Below are 22,835 nucleotides of genomic sequence, written 5' to 3' on the forward strand. Positions count from 1 at the left end.
CTTAGTGGTTTTTGTTGTACCTCTCAGCACCTAGCTGATTTGAGATCAAGACTATATTTCATGTCTTTAAAGTCAAGTGGAGCTTGTTCTGGATTATCTAGACATATCAAAGAAAAACAACTAGTTTTATTGAAAATATTAGGACAATTCAAGCAGCAGTAGATTTGTGATGGAGGGTCTAAATAATAATGCCCAGGATCCTCATCAGAACCTTGTACTGAAGAGTCCCAGGGTCCCTTCTCACACCAGGGCAGTCCTTTGTCCCCCCTTTCCATTACTGCAGGCCATAGGAATTACGTTTACATGTCTCTTCTTAGCCACCAAACCACCCATCCAATTGCTTAGAATCAGAGCCTATCAAAAGTTGAGAGGGGCCCAAGCAACTTCCATTTTTTAGAGTTCCTGGTGTATGAAAAGGTAAATGAATTCCAAAATAGGATTATAAAAATTCTGGTCTATATGCCTTTAACAATTTAGTGCTTCTAACATATGCATTGTTATTACTCACAGGATAATTATAGTAATTATTTAAAATATTAATGTATGCTTACCTGACAGGGAAGATACAATGATCACCAAGGTGGTTTTCCCAGGGTGAACTCACCCGTTGTACTCTGGTTGTGATTTCCCCAATTGTGGGAAGCTCAACTGCATAATTTGTGGTCATGGAGGACTATATTTGCACTCTCCCCTGGTAAAACACACACACACACACACACACACACACACACACACACACACACACACGTAGATCTTATAAAGGCTATGTGGTTATTTAATGGGACATGGGATTAAAATGGAAAGTTTTTCTTTTTCTTTCCATCGGTCAGTGTATGTGATTGTCCTTTCTTGAAGGATATGCACATATCCTCCCAGCACCACACACCATTTCCTCCAATGCACAGACACACAGACATATGGACACACATGCCAGGCAACATTCCCTGTTGGAGATCTCTCCAAGACTTGCTCAAGAGTGGTAGGACATCTCCCAGGTACCACTTTTTCTTGCTCTCCCTAAATATAAGCACACAGAATCTCTAGTTTGTTTGTTTTTAGGGGGAGTGAAGCACAATAAAACAAGTATGCCTCAGTTACTAATTTGGGGAAATTTTACAAAGGTTTTGTATTCTTAAATTCCTATCTACACCTTTTACTCCCTAGACTGACATGGAAACTCTGTGATTATGTTCTTCACTCTATTATTCTGAAATCAAACTTTATCAAAGCCACTCCCTTATTCTTTCTCCATCTTTTGTGAGGTCCTCTTGCTCTAGCATGGAGCCTTGTCCTGGCCCTTAGATGTTCAATGTAGTCACACAATCTTATAGCCCATTCCCATCAATGAAACTTGCTCTTAGGTAAGGATTTGATAAACTCATTGCACTTAGACTTACATATTTGCTAAGGCATACTTCTGAGACTTCCAAAAGATGTACAATTATATATATTAGAGGCCCAGTGCATGAAATTTGTGCATGGGGGGATGTCCCTCAGCCCAGCCTGCACCCTCTCCAATCTGGGACCCCTCGGGGGGATGTCCTAAACTGACAGCCGGACATCCCTCTCACATTCCGGGACTGCTGGCTCCCAACTGCTCGCCTGCCTGCCTGCCTGATTGCCCCTATCCACTTCTGCCTGCCAGCCTGATTTCCCCTTAACTGCGCTCCTGCTGCCCGATCATCCACAACTGCCCTCCCTTGCCACGACTTGCCTCCTCCACGCGAGGCAGTGGAGACATTGGGACTGGCCTCCTCTGTGCCGCATAAAGCCACGGGACCCCCAGGCCTCATTGTGCAGAGTGGCCACCAGGCCCTGACTCCGCTGTGCGCGTGGCAATCTTGTGGCAGCCATCTTGTGGCAGCCACCTTGTGATGACATCACTTGTGAGGGCGTGAGGACCACCAGGGCTTTTATTAGTATAGATATGTTTTATTGATTTCAGAGAGGAAGGGAGAGGGAGAGAGATAGAAACATCAATGATGAAAGAGAATCATTGATCAGCTGCCTCCCACATGCCCCACATGGGGGATGGAACCCGCAACTGGGACATGTGCCCTCCTGGTTTATAGGTCTACGCTCAACCACTGAGACATGCTGGCCAGGCCAAGGACTTACAATTTTAACCAAAGACAAAACCTACTTTTAGAGAGGAATAATTGATAAAGCAATATAGTGCTATATAGAATGTAAACCACTCCTGTTGACTATTTAGATATTTAACTTTCTGAACTGATATTCTGCTATAAAGTATTTTCAATTTTGGTCTAGAGATCTAGACAGAACTGGTTAGTTGGCAAGAAGGTTTTGCTTCTTGTTACAGGCCTTTAATGTATAGAAATAATAAAATGAGGGAAAACCTTTTACTCTCTCTATAGACTAACCTATGAGGTATCTAATCTAATAAAAGAGAAACATGCAAATTGACCACACCTCTGCTATACCCACAAGCCATACCCACCAGCCAATCAGGAGTGAATATGCAAATTAACCCAACTAAGATGGTGGCGGCCACTGAGCTGGAACGAGCAGCAGGCTTGGGTTGCCCCTGGCAATGGAGGAAGCCAAGCTTCCTGCCTGCCCTGGCCGGCACTGAGCTCCACTCAGGGCTACAAAGTTTCAATTATAGAAGTTAAATAAATCCCAGATACCTGCTTCCAGCCCCCAGGCCTGGCCAGCCTGAAAACGGCCATCAGCCCTCACCCAGGCTGGCCAGACATCCCAGTGGGACCCCCACCCTGAAGGGGCTGTGGCCAGCCTGAAAACGGCCATCAGCCCTCACCCAGGCTGGCCAGGCACCCCAGCGGGACCCCCACCCTGATCTGGGACACCTTTCAGGACAAACCAGCCGGCCCTCACTCGTGCACCAGGCCTCTATCCTATATGATAAAAGGGTAATATGTAAACTGACCCTAACAGCAGAACGACTGGGAATGACTGGTCACTATGACACATACTGACCACCAGGGGGCAGACACTCAATGCAGGAGCTGCCCTCCGGTGGTCAGGGCGCTCTCACATGGGAGGAGCTCTGCTCAGCCATAAGCCAGGCTGACGGCTGCCAGTACAGCGGTGGTGGTGGGAGCCTCTTCTGCTTCCTCAGCAGCACTAAGTATGTCTGACTGCAGTTTAGGCCTGCTCCCTGCTTGCAAGTGGACATCCCCCGAGGGCTGCCGGGCTGCCAGAGGGATGTCTGACTGCCAGCTTAGGCCTAATCCCCTGAGGAGTGGGCCTAAACCAGCAGGTGAACATCCCCTGAGGGGTCCCAGACTGCGAGAGGGCACAGGCCGGGCTGAGGGACCCCCCCAAGTGCACAAATTTTTGTGCACCAGGCCTCTAGTATTTATCTATAAAAGAATGAACATGGTATTCAAGAATTCTGGCAAAATATTTAATCCTTCAGGGAAAAAGGATACAGTGTCTAGCATTCCTGCTCAGAATTTTAATGATAAACTTTATTATAGTTTAGTGTATCATTGGCTTGCATTTTTTGTAATTTTACAAGAAAATTTCCGTTTCCACATATCCATTAAGTGTCTGATTCATTTTCTTGGCTCAAGATAATGCCTTATAACTATAACACCAGCAAGCCAGTGTCTGCATTGAACAAATATAAGACTAAGTGTGATTAAGCTATTAAGCATTTTTAATTACCTTTTACTGTTCTTTAGATAGTGTGTTTTTGAGTAAGCAGAGCAGAATTGGAGTACCTTGATATTAAAAAGCTTTATAGAGCAAGCATATGGACTTGGATTATTCATCATAGTTGGCAGAGATTCTGCTGTACAGAGTTTCGCAACACATCTCAATTTTCTTGCTCTAGTGAATGTCATAATGAACACATTTACAGCGTGAGTTATGGAGAAGGGTAAAAATTTCTAAATCTTTAAAGCATTTTTAAAAATCCTCATCCAAAGGTATGTTTTTATTGATTTTTAGAGAGAGAGGATGGGGGAGGGAGTGTGAGAGAAATATTGATCAGTCACCTTCTCAGGATCCTTGACTGGGGATCAAACCTGCAACCTAGGTTTGTGCCCTGACCAGGAATCGAACTCAGTCTTTTGGTGTACAAGATGACTCTCCAACCAACTGAGCCACCTGACCAGGGCTCTTTATAGCATTTTTATGTTCTGTCTTTCTTTTTGGAAATCAGATCTTGATTAAGAGGTAGAATTAACACCCAGTAGGACATCAAAATATTTTGACTTGAATCCTCTGCATTTCTCTTCTTTGTCTCTAGGACAGACAAGAAATTATTTATGGACTTGAAGTATCTGAAATGCATATATGTTGTTTCCTACAAGCCAATTACATTGTGCTTACATATGAAACTTTGGAGGGAAAAACAAGTAAATCAATGTAATTTTTTCATATTGTTTTATTATGCTTTAACTTAATAATCCTTTTATTCTCATGCTTTTGCCCCTGGTATCTATTCCTTTAATGCCAGGCAGTTTGTCATTTCCTTGCCAGCAAGTTTCCTTAGGTGAAGATCGCAGTGACTCCTCCTACACAATAGGGCATTTTGTTCTCAATGCTTTTTCACACTTTTTTGTTAAAATAGTTGTATTGGGGTACATTTCATTTGCCATAAAATTCACCCATTTATAATGTAAAAGTTTAATATATTTACAGAGATGTGCAACCATCATCACGATCTAATTTTATCTTATTTTTTTATGATCTAATTTTTGAACATTTAAAATATCCCCAAAAGAAGCTCTAGTACTAATTACAGTCATTCCCCATTCCTACTCCCTCCATCCCCATCCCATCCCCAAGAAGCCACTAATCAATTTTCTGCTTCTATGGATTTACTTATTCTGCACATTTCACATAAATGGAATCATACAATATGTGGTCTTTTGTGACCGGCTTTTTTACTTAGCATAATGTCTTCAAGGTTCATCCACAGTGTAGCATGAATCAGTACTTCATTCCTTTTTATTGCCAAATAATATTCTATTATATGGACATGGTACATTTTATTGATCCATTCATCAGATGATGAACACTTGGGCTGCTTCCACTTTTGGACTATTATGAATAATGCTGCTGTGAACACTAGTGTAAAAGTTTTAAAAAGACATGTTTTAATCCAGTGTTTTAGGGATGAGGAAAATCAGACTCAGAAAGCTAGAATCTGGGCTTCTGATTTCTAATAAAACACACTTGCTACAGAAATACAGAAATTTTAGAAAGTTCTATCTATCTATCTATCTATCTATCTATCTATCTATCTATCTATCTATCTACTTACTTACTAGGGGCCCAGTGCACAAATTTGTGCACCTTGAGAGGAACTGTGGGCCACGAGGCTGTGGTGGGCACAGGGGCGGGGCTGGCACCAGCAGCGAGTGCGAGCGGCGGCTGCTGCCCTGATCACCCCTCAGAAGCAGGGGGAGGTGGAGAAGCCCTGAGGGGTGATCAGGTCTGGCAGCCGCTGCTCACACCCACTGAGGGCGCCAAGCAATCGGGGCCAGTGCCAGCAGCGGGTGCGAGTGGGGCCAGTGCTGGCTGCAGGTGCAAGTGCCAGGCAGGACTGCAGCATGTGGGAGCAAATAATTTTCAGTAACGACCAGAGGCTTGCCCCAATGACAGTGACCGGCGCCCCACCTTGGTCAAGCGCCCCTGCTCACCTGCTCCACCATCCTGCCATGGCTGACACCACCATGTTCTGCGTGTGCCCCCTGGTGGTCAGCACATGTCATAACAACCAGTTGTTAGGTTGTTCAGTTGTTGTGCCATTCGGTCTATTTGTATATTAGGGTTTTATCTATATCTTAGACATCCAGTGCATGAAATTCGTGCACTGGGGGAGGGGGGGGGTCCTTCAGCCCGGCCTGCACCTTCTCCAATCTGGGACTGCAGGGATCGGGCCTAAACCGGCAGTCAGACATCCCTCTTCCAATCTGGGACTGCTGGCTCCTAACTGCTCACCTGCCTGCCTGCCTGATTGCCGCTAACAACTCTGCCTGCCTTCCTGATCGCCCCTAACCACTTCTGCCTGCCAGCCTGATCACCCCTAACTGCCTCTGCCTCAGCCCCCGCCACTGTGGCTTTGTCCAGAAGGAGGACTGGATAACTGGAAGATGTCTGGTCAACATGGTCTAATTAGCATATTACCCTTTTATTAGTATAGATAGATAGACAGATAGATTGATTGATTGATTGATTGTTAATCTGCACTCAAGGATATTTTTCCCATTGATTTTTGCAGAGAGTAGAAGGGAGGGAGGGTGGGTGGGAAAGAGAGAGAAAAAAAACAGAGAGAGAGAGAGAGAGAAACATCAATGTGAGAAAGACTCATCAATTGGTTGCCTCCTGACCAGGGTGGAGATCAAACCTGCAAAGCAGATACGTGCTCTTGACTGGTAATAGAACCAGACTCTTGGGTGCTCAGCCCAACACTCTAACCACTGGGAAACACTGGCCAGATTGAGAAATACAAGTTAATTTTAAAAGTCCAGTATCACACATTGCTTCTGTTTCTGGACTTGATGTACATCCAAAATGTAGAAACATATTTTGTGGGGGGCTTTTTCTTAAAATAGTTTCAACATCTTTGTATCTGCTCATATATTTCTTCAGAACCCAAATTGCAGATAGGCACTGATTACATCCTTCTAGTAAGTCTTTGTGATCTGTTGCCTGTAACATAATCCTTTCAAATAATAAATAATTGTGAAGGAATTCTGTTGAGAGTTCTTCTGGAATGAACCAGCTCCTGTTAAGGGCCTTAGAATGCTGAAGAAATGGATGCTGTGCAAAACGAATTGCTGGTAATAAATCAACATAATGCAAATTATATCAAATTAAAATTGAGTGCCTTAATGAACTGTGATCACGAGTGTGCTTCACTGCTCCAAGTACAGAAACTGCGTGCAGCCAGCAGGGAGCAACCGCCCAGGAAGCCAGGCCTTTGGAAGCCAATCCACTGGTTAATATTCTCATTTGTGCTCCTCTTCAGAGTCTGCTAGGTTTCCTCACTGATTTCCTAGTTCTAACCCAGCCGTGGGCAAACTACGGCCCGTGGGCCGGATCCGGCCCGTTTGAAATGAATAAAACTAAAAAAAAAAAAAAAAAAAAAAAAAAAAGACCGTACCCTTTTATGTAATGATGTTTACTTTGAATTTATATTAGTTTACACAAACACTCCATCCATGCTTTTGTTCCGGCCCTCAGGTCCAGTTTAAGAACCCATTGTGGCCCTCGAGTCAAAAAGTTTGCCCACCCCTGTGCCCCACAGTCAGGTTCATAGCTGCCTTTAGGCTGCCCTTTTGTATATGCCTGACTATTGGTCAATTATTACACCCATAAACTATGAACACTGAAAAGCACCATAAAAATGACCTAAACCACCTATCAATATTTTAAAGATGAGAAAAAGTAGGTCCACCAGGTTAAATGACCTGCTGACCTAAACCCATATTCTTCTAGGACTCCTAAATCCTAACCCAAGCTAATCCCAATCAAGAGAGACCTAATATTATTTTTAGAAATTAAATTTCTAGTTGAATAATTTAAAAAAGAATTCAGTAGGCTTAAAAATCCTTTTTAATGTTTTTCTTAGTTAAGAAAATGTGAACTATATTTTTTTCTGTAGTGGAATATGTGAAGATTTACTTTCTGCTTACTGATCAATTTATAATATTCAAACAGCTTTCATATGCATTTAAATTTTTTCAGATATCAAAAGGGCAATTTAATATAGTGGTCAAAAGTAAGACCTCTGGTCCTGGCAGGGTGGCTAGTTGGTTGGAGCATCCTCCCATACACCAAAAGGTGGCAGGTTCAATTCCCTGTCAGGGCACATTCCCAGGTTTCACCTTCAATCCCATGTTGGGGTGTGGAAGCAGCCTTTCTTTCTTTCTTTCTTTCTTTCTTTCTTTCTTTCTTTCTTTCTTTCTTTCTTTCTTTCTTTCTTTCTTTCTTCCTTCCTTCCTTCCTTCCTTCCTTCCTTCCTTCCTTTCTTTCTTTCTTTCTTTCTTTCTTTCTTTCTTTCTTTCTTTCTTTCTTCCTTCCTTCCTTCCTTCCTTCCTTCCTTCCTTCCTTCCTTCCTTTCTTCTTTCTTTCTTCCTTTCTTCCTTCTCTCTCTCTCTCTCTCTCTCTCTCTCTCTCTCTCTCTCTCTCTCCTTTCCTCTCTCTAAATATCTGTTTTTTAAAAAAAGTAAGAGCTCGAGCCAGACTACCCTGGGTTTAATTCTCAGCTAGTCCATTTAGTAGTTGTATGATCTTGGGCAAGTTATTTAACTTCTCTGAGTTGTAATCTCATCATCCTTTTAATGGGGACAATTATTCTTCCTTATTCAGAATTGTGGTTCAATTAATGCTGCTCTGAATACTGTACACACTCAATGTTAGCTATTGTTATTATGTCATGAAATTCTGAGAACTAGTGGTAAAGTATCTGAAGACCTGAACGGGTTAATGTTAAGCAGAAGAATCGGGGCAGGAAGCTTGAACTAGAGCAGGTGCCTCCCTGTAACACTGCATTTATTGGAGGAGGCTGAACTCAGGTCTTCTGACACATCTACAGGGCGGCTAAGTCAGGAAGATTTCAACCACAGATCTGTACCTGCCTCAGTAAGTGAGTAAGCAGGTTATACAAATGGGCTGAAAAATGTGCTTACGGGTACAGCGACATTCTCCCACCGTGCCACAGGAGGCACACTGGTGTGCCTTAAGCATTTTCAAAACATGCAATGATACTGGCCTTTTTCCCTTATGATAACAGCCCCTGGTATGAATGCCCTGTCTTGAATCATAAGCATATAGGTCATATTACCAGATATTCTTATGTACATGTATAGGCACCTGTTTTTTTTAAAGTCACTTTGGAACAAAAAGGGTATTAGTTACTATTATTATTTTTGTAAATCAATCAAAATTATACTTATTTTTGTCAGATTGGCAAAGAATATTTTTATTTGGTGTGCAGCAGAATTTTAGCAATTAGTTTATGTGTGCTCTGAGATGAAAAAGGTTGAAAATTGCTGCACTGTTATTGTATTGCTGTACTTAATACAACCTCTACTATTAAAACAAAGCATAGACCCTAGCCAGTTTTGCTCAGTGGATAGAGCATTGGCCTGTGGACCAAAGGGTCCCGGGTTTGATTCTGGTCAAGGTCACGTAACTTGGTTGCAGGCTCTTCCCCAGCCTGAACCCTGGACCAGGCTCGTGCAGGAGGCAACCAATTGATGTGTTTCTCTTACACTGATGTTTCTTTCTGTCTTTCCCTCTCTCTTCCACTCTCCCAAAAAATCAATAGAAAAATATCCTTGGGTGAGGATTAACCAAAAATAAAACCCAAAAAAACCAAACCAAACAAAACAAAAATAACCCACAAAGCATAGAATAAAAGTTAGAGAAATGGTGAGGCTGGTGTGGCTTGGTTGTTAAGCCTTGACCTATGAACCAGGAGGTCATGGGTTCGATTCCTAGTCAGGGCACATGTCCTGGTTGCTGGCCCAGCTTGATCCCCAGAGGGGGGAATGCAGGAGGCAGCCGATCAATGATTCTTTCTCATCATTGATGTTTCTATCTCTCTCTCCCTCTCCATTTCTCTCTGAAATCAATAAAAATATATTTATAAAAATGGCTTTAAAAAGATTAGAGAAATGATAGCAAGCAAATATTCCAAAATATCAGAAGCTTTTGCCACAAATGGTAGGATTATGGTAACCGTGTTTTTATAATTCTCTGTACTTTCTAAGTGTTCTGTATTGAGCACAGTATTGTTTTGATAATCAGGAAAGAAAAGGAGAAAAGCAAAATAATTTCAGTAAAACTTGAAATCTGCTTTATCACAATTGAGTCAAACAATAGAGTATGAAGAAGGATAGGTGAGGAAGAAAGATTTAAAATTTAAATGTTCATTTTAGAAGGCTTTTGTTAATCTGAATTAAATCAAGAATCGTCAGAACCACAGTTGACTTTTGAACCTGGCATTTCAGATTAAAATTAAACAAATGTTAAGGGTATTACGCAAAGGCCGGCCACCTCGTTCAGAAAATAGATACAACATGTACTTTCAACACAACAGGGCAGCGCGCTTGTCTTCCCTGGAGCGAGTGGCCCGCTAAGAAGTGGCCCTTTTCCCACAAGAGGGCGGTAACTGCCCAGGCTTTCTTTAAGACGGAGCGTGAAGGAACTCGGCGCTGGAGGCGAAGCCGCCAAGCGGATAAAATAACTTTTCTCAGCGAAGAATAAGGAGCCGCACACACACGCGACGAAAAGATGCAATACTGGCACATTCACGCACCCGCAAACCAGAAGCAACGACTTCTAGCGGGGCATCAAAAGGAACTAACTAGTTTACAGATTCGCCTTAAAATCACCTAAATTATGTTCAACGGACCTCATTTGTACGTCCAGGCATAAGCTTTTCACGGCCATTCACATCAGATTCTGTTTATTTGGTGGCTCGCACTGGGTTAGCACTTCATTCTGCTAGGAAACTGTAGCAACCCGCAGTCATTCCTTCTGCACACGATTCCACGCTGGATCCCGTTTTCCAGAATATACTTTAAAGCAAGTTGGTTCCCTGGAAGCGAATGGACCTTTTCGAATGCTGGGGGTGGGGTGTGTGTGTGTGGGGGGGTGAGGAGATACATACTTATATGTGCTTTGCTGAAGTTATGTGTGTTTCGCTGAAGTTCAAGACCAGCCTTCTCTCTAGTAGGTCATTGCATCTACTCTCATTCCCGAATCCGGGTTGTGATGTTGCAGACATTTCTGGATTTTAGTGTTTTCCATCTTCTTGGACCTTTCCGACTCCTCCCTTCCCAGGGCACGCGTTCCCCTAGAGACGCTCAGCACGAAGTCTGCGCCGGCGAGGCGGGGTGTCCGGCGGCCGCTCTGGTCGCTGAAGGATGTCCCTGATGAGGCTGGAGACTTTTCCGGATAACATCTCACCCTCGCATGCTTTACCTTGGCCTCCACGGGAGAGCGCGACCACAGGGCCCTGCAGCACTCGTTCTCAGGAGGCGATTATAGGCCCCGCTCTTCCCCAGCGCTTTCCAAATCGGCTCCTCAATCCCCGGACAGCAGAAGGAGCGCAGGGTCCGGGTCCCACCTCACAGCGTTTGCAGGGGGCAGAGACAGCGCGCTCACCTCCCCTGCTCTCCTCCACTTCTCTCCTCCCAGACTGGGCTGTGGCAAGATTCAGGACACTCCCTTTTATTCCTTGAGGTTCTACTTGGCGGTCCTCTTGACCCCTCTTTTATAACATTAACACAAACCTAGCCCGCCTCTGGCTTCCACCCAAACAGGCCCCAGTCATCTGCCCGCCCAAGTGGTATTATTACAGGAGTGGTTATTACAGAAGCCATCTACACAATTCAAGCAAACACATTCTAGAAAGGCTTTTGGCCGGAGGCACACATAATTCTCTTTACCTCTGACCCCCGAGTTTTCGAGCATGGAATTCGTGTCCCGTGGCTATTCCTGAGGTCCCCGGACATTTGACACGAGTGTATTCGGGGAAGAATAGTCATCGTTCATGCCAGGCCGCTGTATTTAAGAACCTTTAGCTGAATTTCATTTGCATTCCTTGCGTGAGTTACCCCGAATTTATTGGCTGTCCCTTCAGCTGAAAACAAGTATTAACACGCCCAGGGCGGCCCAGGGCGCGTGGGTGGCGCAGGCTGAAGCCGGGACTGGCAAGCTTTCTCAAAGAAAGTTGAGGGGCGCGTCGCCTTCCTCACCCCTAACTTTTTAGCCTTTTCTTGCAACCTCAACATTTGCCAAATAGCTTTCATTTATGTTTCAATTAAAATATAAATCATTCACTTTCAAACACAGTTCTCCCCCCCCCTCTCCCCCCACCCCTATATACGGACTGTGCAGCGATGGGACCGGACCCTCGCCACCACGTGTTGCTACACGTTCCACTCCTGGGAATGGCTTAGAAAAGTCCAACCTGACCAGGTCGTGGACAGGGAAGCCTGGAGGCTAAGGGTTCCCTGAGGGAGAAGAAGTCCGGACCCTCCAGGGTGTTTGTAAGGCGGCGCCAGAACCCGGCCTCCCGCTTCAGCTCAGGGCTCTGCGCGGACAGGGCTCCCCCGAGGGTGGTTGTAGCCGCTCAGGAACAGGATCCTCTCACCCGGAGAGTGAGGGGGCAGCCCACCCCCTCCCTCCGAGGATGCCCCTCACTCTCCCTCACTCCCCGGGCTCCCAGCTGGACACAGACGCTCACTCGGATCCACAGATCGGTGACCTGCAGCACCAGGCGGGAGGCACCGGCCTGGCTGGGCCCCGCGCAGAGCAGTGTGCGCCGGGAATGCTGCGACCCCCGCGGGTTCAGACACCTGGGTTCCCTCCCAGGGATCGAGGTACACAGACCCCGGCGTTTTTAAGTTGTGGCCATTGAGCACCATGCTGCTGTCTTGATTCCGTCATGGAAATAAAAGTGAACGACGGCGAGTTCCTACTGGCAGCCAGTTTTGCAAGTGCTATTTAGTAAAGGGGCACTTAGCCAGGAGCTGGGCTGAGTGAATCTCTTTCTCTCCATCTCTCTAATTTTTCTCTGTCTCTTGACCTCACACCACCCCTTATTAGATACTAAGTTTACAATAAGAACATGCTCAGTTCTTTCCTGGGTCACAATACATACATGAAATAATGGGGCGCTGCCTTTTGAAACTGGAATCTTTGGGTGAAATAATGGGGCGCTGCCTTTTGAAACTGGAATCTTTGGGGATCACTAGCCTCCTTCACTTTCCTTTCCTATCTAGAACTTGAGAATGCAGTGCCGGGGGATGTGAGAAGTCGCTGGTGGCCCAGGCACGGGCCCAGATGGGGAGACTGGAGTCTCCGGAGGCGAGAAAAAGTTTCCTTTGTAAGGAAGTGAGAGGCAGAGGGGCCCCAGCACCCGGGGCCGGGTCACCAGGCACTACCCTCCTGCCGCCACCTCCCAGGCAGAGTGGCCGGGCGCTGGGCTTAGAGCCACAGCCCAGCAGAGCATCCTTGCCGGGGAAATGCAGCCCGTCCCCACAGCAGCTCTCTTCTTGCCCGGCTCAGCATAATTCCCCGCAAGCGGAGGTCTTCACCTTCTCCCGTGTCAGACCCTAAGGTCTTATTGAAGTGATGGATGGAGCCCAATCTGAAAGTTTATTCAGAAGGGTGGAGAGGGAAGAGGTGGGACCAAATAGGAGTACTATTTCTTTAATCTCAGAAGTGAATAATAAAAGTGGCAAAAGATAAATAAAAAATTTTAAAACCCCTCAAACTCCAGCTTCCCCTGCTCCTTTTAAAAGGCCAGCGCTTTGGTAATGCAGGTTATCAAAGCGGCTTAAGCCCTCCCAGCTTTTCCTGCTTGGACTCCTGTGAGTGCGTTGGCACTTAGAGCCAAACTCCATCAATATGTGGTGCCGCTCAAGTTCTATTCTTGAGCCAGTTGTTTCTGTTTTATTTTGCGAATTAAGTTTGGACTTAATGACCTCATCCAAATTGCTGTAGTGATTACCCCCCCCCAACACACACACACACACACACACACACACACACACACACACACGACGACGACAACAACAACGGTGTGTTACTTTAACATCCTGCAATTCCAAAATTGTGCAAGGGTCTTCCTTCTTACATACACAGGTCAACCCTTTGGAAATTTAAAGACCCACCAGGGATGGAAGAGATTGGGAGAGAATAAGGAAACCACCTTCCAACTCCTAACCCTTAGCATCCCATCACTTCAGCCAGAAAACAGGACATCTTCATCTTCCAGAACAACCTTGCAGTTGAGGGCAAGGGCTAGAGTTTCGGAGACCTGTACCCAGATACTTCAGTATCTAAAAACTCCAGCTCAATTTTGGCGATCCCCGTGAAAACTCAAAACAAATAACAGTAATCAAAGAGGAGAAAAGTTTCTTTTTAAAAAGCTCACTGCTCTCATGTCTAAACATTACTCGAGAGATAAATATTTCTATTAAGTTGATTCCATTCCCAGCGCATTATGCAAAACTATAAATGATAACGATCGAGGGGGGACTCAGGAATGAAAAGAAAGGTAAAAGAGCAAGCTGGAGATGGCAAAGACGGAAGAGGACGCTCCTTCGGCCTACAAGGGGATTAAGGACATCTATAGGCTTAAGGAGCAACAAATTAATTTGCACAATTCTGGGAGAGCCCAGATGGCCTTTAATTAATCCCTTCAAAAGAAGGAGCTGGGCCAGGGCTGCGCCGGCTGCCTGCTCCATTAGCTCCATTTTACAAGGGACCAGACTCTGTTCGAGGTGAGCCGCCCCGAGCTCGTGGGGGAAGGGGGTAGGGTGACGCGAGCGGGAGAGGGGGGAGGCGCGGGAAGAATATGAACTGTTTTTCCATAAAAGGGCTGGGTTTTCATTATTCTTCTCTTTAAAAAGTAATACCCTCCTCGTCTCGGCTCCCCCCTCCCCTTTCCCATTTTATTTAACACAATTAATTGAGGCGTCCACTGGTGCCCAGTTGGACCCGCACCACTCTCAGGCACCGCCCCCTGGCCCCACCCACAAGAGGGATGGAGGTGATAGGGGCGGGGACCAGGAGGGCGTGGCCTTTCGGCTCCCCCGGCTTCAGCCAATCAGAAGGAGAGGCGCTCCCGAGTGGACGCACCCCAGAGGCGGTGCAATGCCGAAGGCTGAGCGCTATTGGAGACGGTGGTTACGCCCCCGGCCGGCACCCAGCTCGTCGGCCCCGCCCCTCCCGGTGCTGCGGAGTGACGTCCCCCAAAGTTCTTATTTTGGACCCCCACTCCCCCCAGCCTCTCGTCCCCCCTCTAAAGAGGGGTAGGGAGTGATGCAAATGTTTTATTACCTTTGAGAGCTTCATCTGAACTGTCAGGCCCGGAGGGAAGGAGGAGAGGAGAGAGAGTGGAGAGCGGCGGAGAGGGTCAGCTTGGCCAGAGGACAGGACTTAGAAGCGAAGCCTGTAAAGCCGCGAAGAAAATGCGAGAGAGAGGCAAAGGCGACGAGTGAGAGGAAGCGAGGACGCCGGGGGGTGGGGCGGGGGTCGCCAGGCCCGTTTGCAGAAGTGGACAGACGCGCAGAGCCCTAACCGAGGCCATCAGACTTTTCACACGTAGTCTTTGTTTTTCTGTGTTTTTCCTCCTCCCCTCTGTCTCTTTCAATATTGTAACTCTAGTGCCCTGTCGCCCAGAGGGAAAGGCGAGTCGGGCGAGTGGCGCGCCGAATCCGGGAGCCGTGGGGATCCAGGCACTGCCCTTTCTGGCCGGCGGAGGAAGCCCGCCCCGAGGCGAGGTCCTCCCGCGGGCCGGAGGCGCGCCCTCCCCGCGCGCCGCGAGCGCCGAGTGCGAATCAGCCTGGGACCGAAGGAGCGGGGCTTCCGCGTAAGATTAGAGGAGCTCCTCGGGCGGAACCCGGAGTCCTTTGAACCTCTCCAAAGAAAGCCAGCCAGCCCCCACCCTCCGACATCAAAGTGGAGATTTGGTGACTCCTAACTTTGTTACGAACTCTCTGGGGCCGGCCGGGGGTTTGTTTTGCTTATTTCCCGGGGGAAGAAGATGGGAAGTAGCGCCCTTTGAGCGGCGAGGAAAAGTGAGGAGGAGAAGAGACCGCGGTTGAATCCAGGAGTCCGGGAGCGAAGGGACAGACAGACCCACCCGGACGCCCGCCGGTCTGGGAGAGCCACCGCCTCTCGAGCGGCGTGTTTGTTTGTACGTTTCGGTGGCGCAGCTCCGAGAGCAACTCTAGGCAGCGGCGTGCTCGGCCCAGTTGGCCGGTGGCCGCCGGGTGCGCGGTGCTGCTCCCCGCTCGTGCCCTCCGCGCTTCTCGCTCCCCCGAGCCCCGCCGCGGGCACCGGCCCGCGCCCTTGCTGCGTGGCTGCGGGCTCCGGCCTGGCCGTGGGATGTTAGCGGTGGGGGCGATGGAGGGCACCCGGCAGAGCGCGTTCCTGCTCAGCAGCCCGCCCCTGGCCGCCCTCCACAGCATGGCCGAGATGAAGACCCCGCTCTACCCCGCCGCGTACCCCCCGCTGCCCGCCGGTCCCCCCTCCTCCTCGTCGTCGTCCTCCTCCTCCTCCTCGTCGCCATCGCCGCCTTTGGGCGCCCACAACCCCGGCGGCCTGAAGCCCCCTGCCGCGGGGGGGCTCTCGTCCCTGGGCAGTCCCCCGCAGCAGCTCTCCGCCGCCACCCCGCACGGCATCAACGACATCCTGAGCCGGCCCTCCATGCCCGTGGCCTCAGGGACCGCCTTGCCCTCCGCTTCGCCCTCCGGTTCCTCTTCCTCCTCTTCCTCGTCCACCTCTGCTTCTTCCGCTTCGGCCGCGGCCGCTGCGGCCGCCGCGGCCGCCGCCGCCGCCTCGTCCCCCGCGGGGCTGCTGGCCGGCCTGCCCCGCTTCAGCAGCCTGAGCCCGCCGCCGCCGCCGCCCGGGCTCTATTTCAGCCCCAGTGCCGCCGCCGTGGCCGCCGTGGGACGGTACCCCAAGCCGCTCGCCGAGCTGCCCGGCCGGACGCCCATCTTCTGGCCGGGAGTGATGCAGAGCCCGCCCTGGAGGGACGCGCGCCTGGCCTGCACCCCTCGTGAGTACCATCGGCCGCGCCCCGCTGAGCGCACGCCGCCCGCGCAGGGTCCCGGCTACCTGGTGGGCGTGTGGGTCGGTGCACCCTCTGGCCTCCCGGATAGTTTGGCCGCGCCGGAACCGCACGATTTAGGCGGGGCCAGGGCACTCAGGGATGCATTCTCTCTTTCCTGAGCTCCCGCGCTGGCGTCCAAGCCCCCGCGTCTCACTCGGTCTTGGGAACGCTTCGCGGAGCGGGGGGGGGGGGCACGCTTCCGCGTGGAACACAGCGCGGTGCTGGGTGTGTGTATCATCGGAGGACCCGGGGTCCGGCCGGAACCGCAGGCCGAGCCTGGGTTAAAGAGGTGGTGGTGGTGGGGGGGAGGCAGGAGAGGCCACGGCGCCCCATCCGCACCCCTACTTTCCCGTCTCCTTCTGCCGGTTAGGACCCCCACTCCGCCTTCGCCCGTTTAACTGGCCTCCTCCCTGAGAACCGGTGGGGAGCCGCCCCGGCGAGACCTCCACAGCTCTGAGCGTGCATGTCTCGCCCTGGGTGCCCCCCACCTCACTGCTTGACCCGCTTCCCTCCCCCTATGCACCCCTGTACGATCGGCCGGGGTGAGCCCATTGGAGACCCGCGGAGCAGGGCACGCGCCCAGTCACTTTGGGCCGCTCCCCAGCGCTGGTCCCCGCTTTCCCATCTGCCTTGGCCCCGGGAGCACCTTGGGCCGGGATGCCGTGGGCCCGGGCTTCATGAGGGGCATCGTGGAAGGGCAGAGGAAGAACGAGGTGACGGAACCAGGACTGGGACATGCAGCATCTAGCAGGGACCTTTCTAGAAACAGCTGCGTGTCCCCGGGATCGCTCTCCTCGGTCGTTAGCCACCTCGCCCTGGAGTGCCCCAGCCTCGCAGGTGGCGTTCTGGGGCCCAGCCCCGGCTCCTTTTCTCGATCATTCCTTCGGTTTTGACCGAGTCCCCGAAGTTTCCTCAGAGTCTCCCGACCGCTTTCCCGTGGCGGAGCGGCGAGAGTGGAGGGAAGTTTCGGGAACCCACGGCGGCCCCCCGGGAAGCCGGGAGGCGGCGGGCGGCCCGGGCCGGTGAGGGTGTGGGAGACGCTATTGTATCCGTTTTGATGGCCGTGTAGGGACCGCCAACAAAGGCGGCGCCCCCTCCCCCTCGGCCGCAGCAGCGTAGACTTAGGGGCGATTTCGCTCTCTTGTGTGCAAAACACAAGGCCCCCGTTGTTGCGCGCACACAGGTTAGGAAGGCGGTCAAGGAGCAAAAGTAGTCATCCTGCAAAGGGTCCGGGGCCAGCGGAGCGCCGACCCCAGCGGGAAAGCGGCCGTCCCCCGCCCTTCTCAGTTCACTGGGGCCTGACCGCGGGGCGTCGGCAAACTTTAGGGATGTGCCCCCCGGCTGTTTGACGCAGGTGCTGGGCAGAAGGTTAGTTAGTGGTGCTCCAAACACCCCGGCTTTTAAAAAAACAGGGGTGGGGGGCGATCTAAACGGTGGGGGGGGGGAGGTTAGGGGGCTATCAAAAGGCAAAGAGGTGCGGTGGGACTGGAAGCGCCACCCACGGCTCTTCTGGAGCCCGCCGCGGGATAAGCTTTTCTATCCGACCAGAACATTGTTTTGTAAGTTCGTTTCTTTTCCGCGGAGCCGCTTGTAACCAATGATTTCCCCCCCCCCCCCGCCCTCGTTTATCTATTATCGCAGATCAAGGATCCATTTTGTTGGACAAAGACGGGAAGAGAAAACACACGAGACCCACGTTCTCGGGACAGCAGATCTTCGCCCTGGAGAAGACTTTCGAACAAACGAAATACTTGGCGGGGCCCGAGAGGGCTCGCTTGGCTTATTCTTTGGGGATGACGGAGAGTCAGGTCAAGGTGAGTGGACCTTGCAACTCCGGGGATAGGCTCTCCACCCATGTTGCGTCCCTCTCCCCCGCGCCCCCCACCCCGTCTAACAAACGGGGCCTGAGGAGCCTGAGGAGATGAGATCAGCTCTGCGAAGGGGTGGGGGTGGAGGTTAAAGGCTCTCCTGGGCGGGCAAACTGTTGATGAACAAAAGGAATCAAGTCCCCCTCACCCCCGCCTTTGAAATGAGGTTAATCTAGATAGCAGCATGTGCTGGGGAAACTCATCATTATTAGAGAATAAAAGCATTACTGAAATATCAGCCCTGAGAATAGATCAGACCAGTTAGATAGCTTCTGTTTAGTCTATTTGTAGAGATATTCAAGCTTTTGTTTGTTAATTAAGACTCCACCAGTCATATAATTTCCTAATGTAGATCAGCATTATAGTGGTACTAGACATTAACTTGCAGTTTGAAAAATAAATTTACAGTGTTTAACCACTTAGCATGGATAAATCTGCTTTTAGTTTAGCTGAAGGCAATGACTTTGGCATAGTAATTTTCCAAATGAATTGACAAGATTATTACTTTATTATGAAATTGAATTGTTTTAAATATGTTTATCAACAGATGCAAGACATTTTACTGTTTATGACAACAACTTATAATTAAAATGTCACTTAGCTTATAATTGAGTTGTATAGCATATTCCCAGGGATTCAAATTTTAGAAAGCTTTCCTTGAAAAATAAAGGGAAGCTAGATAAATTAAATCTAGCAGTTTCCTGTATTTCCAGTAGTCTCTTTTGTTCCTCTTCTTCATTTACTATATTTGGGGTTTTTTTGGGGGGGGGTTGTCTATAAGTCTGTTCTCATTAGTCATATTGCTGTTCTTTAAGTAGGAATAACTGTTAGCCATGCCTGTTGGTTAGAGTGTATTTCCCCTTGGACAAGCATCATAAAATGAATTTCACAAGTGATTTTTGTGTGACTATTAGAATACCATCACAGTTAAAATTATTTTTGCGATGGTTGGTACAGAGCCTGCCACAGTAGTCTGGAGGTCTTCATTTGTCACTGTAAATATGTCTGTGTGGCTAGACGTGAATTATTACAGCTGTATATGGAAAATCAGAATCACTTTCATAACAATTCTGATTCTCTAGACAGAATACATAACGGATGGATGAGAAAATGGCTGAGAAGCATAAAGAGAAGATAATTCAATATGATTGGAAAATTGGTTGCTTATTGCTGGTGCTTTAAGTTAAAATATGTGTATCAAACATGGTGTCAAATGTGGTGAATAGGCTTGAATATTTTTATATAAAATGTGTGCATTGGGGAGGAACACTATCAAAATAATATTTGAAAGACTAGGCATGCTAACAGTGGGAAATAATGTAACTTGCAAAATTTCACTTACAAAACAAACTGATGAAAACTCTAAGCGTTTGGTTTTATGAAAAACATTAAACCAGACAGACAAACACACACCACATTGATGATTTTGACTCAGGTCTTAAATATTTTCATGCATTCATGTTGGTTATTATTAGTGATTTGAGGTTTCTGTTTTAGCAGATTAAAAAAACTTTATATGATTGCACGTGTAAATGGGGTTTTAAACTACCATGTCTGTGTATATTCAGACTTGTGACAAATGAAACAGACATCTATCCAAAAGTGCAAAGGCGAACGGAAGTAATGGGGGGGGGGGATAAATGCTGTGCTTTCTCCCACAAATCACACTAAAAAGCAAGTACATTTAGGTTGTTTGGAATACCTTAATTTAATAAAGTATGTAACGAATTAAAACCACAGTCATTATGGGGCAGCTTTAAAAGGGGAAAAGTTTTCCACTTTCAACTAGAAAGTGGAAAAGTGCACTCATTTTTAGGGACACTTAATTTAAGTTTCCAAGTTTTTTTTTTTTTTTCTCTTCTGAGAAATCACTCACTGACGACCTCAATACTCTTGTTCCTATCGCTATGGCAACGGGCAGGCAGTTTGTAGGTGCCCGTTGCTCAGAGGAGCCTGGGGCGATGGAGACTGACTTTGACAGCCCAGACAAGGGAGGTCTCTGAGGGAGGGCGGCCAGCCGTCGGGGGCCCGCAGGAGCGACTGCGGGAATGTGGGAGAGGTAGCAGAATCCGCTCCCGTTAAGTCCCTGCCACCTTTGTCTCTCTCCTCCTCCCCTGATCGGCTCGCAGGTCTGGTTCCAGAACCGCCGGACCAAGTGGAGGAAGAAGCACGCGGCGGAGATGGCCACGGCCAAGAAGAAGCAGGACTCGGAGACCGAGCGGCTCAAGGGGGCCTCGGAGAACGAGGAGGAGGACGACGACTACAACAAGCCCCTGGACCCCAACTCGGACGACGAGAAAATCACGCAGCTGCTGAAGAAGCACAAGTCGGGCGGCGGCGGCGGCCTCCTGCTGCACGCGTCCGAGGCGGAGGGCTCGTCCTGAGCGCCGCCGCCAGCCACCGCCTCCGCCCGGGGCCGCGGGCCGCGCGCGCGCCCGGCCGTCCGGCCCCGCCCCGCCCCGCCCCGCCTGCGGGGGGTCCTTTGCTATTTTCTGAGATGTACATATCTATTTTTTTAACCTAAAAGTTGAGGAAGATGGAGGAGAGAGACTCGGGGGTTGGTAAGAAGGCAGAAAAATGACGAACGCACTGCGCAAAGAACGCAACTGAAACTCTCCGCTGGGCGGTCCTCCGCGGGAGCTCCTACCCTCTCCCTGTATCCGAGGAGGGAGCGGCCCGGACCCCCAGCGCACTCAGGCTTCCCGGCCTTTGCATCGCAGGGAAAGTGGGGGGGGGGGCGCCCTCAGGGACCAGTTTTCGTGGGATCGACTGCTACCGCGCAGGGGACCTCGGAGCTGAGCGGGCGGGCGGACGCCAAGGATGGGAAGAGGGATGCGTCTCCCCCCACAAACTGCTGTGCGGACTAAAGTAACCTGTTGAAGGCCCCTTGTAAATAAATCGTGAGTCATACTGACTAGAAGTTACTTTATTGTGAATATTTAAAATGTAAAATGGCTTTTTGAATTTGGTAAGAGATGGACCTCCTTCTTCCTTCCACCCTCCTCCCTTTTAAGAGCTATTAAAACCGCCCGTTCCCCTTTTATTTTGAACTTAATTGGAGACCGTAGAAAAGAACGTTCTCAGCCCCCCTCTCCTCCAGCTACTCTGGGGGTTTGGGTTTGTAGGATCTCACTTCCCCGCCTCGTCCCCACTCACTCCCCGCTCCACCACCCCGAGCGCGGGGCGGCTCCAGCCTCCAGCCTCCAGGACTTGAAGTAGAAGAAGCGGAACCGCCTCTCCGTTCCTCTCTGAAATTGCACAGTGGTTTGTTGCTATTTATTAGTGATTTAAAGAAAGTATTCGGGAGGGAGGGGCTACATAGCTTGTATTTAATTTAACTCCTTTCTGATAAAAATGCGTGTTAAAATAGATGGTGGGCATTGTTACAACTGCTCTGGGTCAGAAACATAAAAATCCATTTAGTTGCTGTAATTGAATTTGAAGTGTTTTGTATGATAAGAATACTACAGACTATGTAAATTGTTTTCTTTTTTAAAGCTAATAACGGTGATATATTAGCATCTTTAACATTTATTAATTTATAAAAGGAATTCGGTTTGTAAAGAGAAAAGACACCTCCCCTTGCAAGACCAGTTAAATGTAATGCACTTTCTGTTTCAAAGGATAAAATCAAATTAAAAAAAAAAACCAAACAGTTTGAAGACGTCTGTTGCCTTGAATGAAAGGGTACAGATCATCTGATCTCATCAGCGATCTCAAATAAAAGTCAAGACCACAAAAATTTTATATGGTTACATGGGTAAAATAGTCGCTACTTCATCACCACCACCATCATCTGGAAGAGTGGCATTTCTCCTTCTCCTGGATTGGGAAGATGGAGAAATGCAGATGCACTTGCAGGGCTTCTTGGAGAGACTTGTCTAGCAGGCTGCTTCTGGTACTTGTGTTGTCTGATTTTTTCCTGATGGCTTTTTCTTTTGCAAGGACGTCCCTGTGGAGCTTTGGGAAGGCCTCATTTCCATAAATCCAAGATAGCGCCTCAGCCGGGCGCTAGCTCTCTTAGCTTCGAGGAGGCAGCGAAGCTTGATGGTCCAGCAGCAGTGCTGTTGGGTACTAACCTTATCCCCCTCCACTATTAGCTTGCAGGAATGCAGAAGTCGGTGGAAAGACAGGAACTATGATTTTGCCAACCAGGATAATAAAGAAGGATGAATTGAAAGAAAGCGTCTTGTAACTGACGCGAAAACTCTAGGGTTAAGGAAGCAATGCATAGCTTTTGCAGTTGAATTTGAGGGGGGAAAAAGGAAGGGGGAGGGGAGGGATCCCAGGGAGAGGGCGGTATCACTGTCTTGGGATCTTTTTGTTTTCAAACGCTCAGTTATAAACTCAGTGAAATATAGTTATCGCCTTAGTGTTTCAGGTTA

At 48.8% G+C, this 22,835-nt stretch overlaps 1 protein-coding gene and 1 pseudogene across 1 annotated transcript; both read left to right on the forward strand.

Moving 5' to 3' along the window:
* Nucleotides 1-543: 543 nt before the first annotated feature.
* On the forward strand, nt 544-694 carry LOC132225013 (U1 spliceosomal RNA; annotated as a pseudogene).
* A 14,090-nt stretch (nt 695-14,784) lies between these two features.
* Nucleotides 14,785-22,118, forward strand: NKX6-1 (NK6 homeobox 1). Its single transcript, XM_059666384.1, has 3 exons — nt 14,785-16,528; nt 18,224-18,396; nt 20,580-22,118. The coding sequence occupies exons 1-3, from the start codon at nt 15,856-15,858 to the stop codon at nt 20,832-20,834; spliced, it is 1,101 nt and encodes a 366-aa protein (XP_059522367.1). The 5' UTR covers nt 14,785-15,855; the 3' UTR covers nt 20,835-22,118.
* Nucleotides 22,119-22,835: the final 717 nt, after the last annotated feature.

Source organism: Myotis daubentonii, chromosome 1 (genome assembly GCF_963259705.1).
Source record: "Myotis daubentonii chromosome 1, mMyoDau2.1, whole genome shotgun sequence".
NCBI lineage: Eukaryota > Metazoa > Chordata > Mammalia > Chiroptera > Vespertilionidae > Myotis > Myotis daubentonii.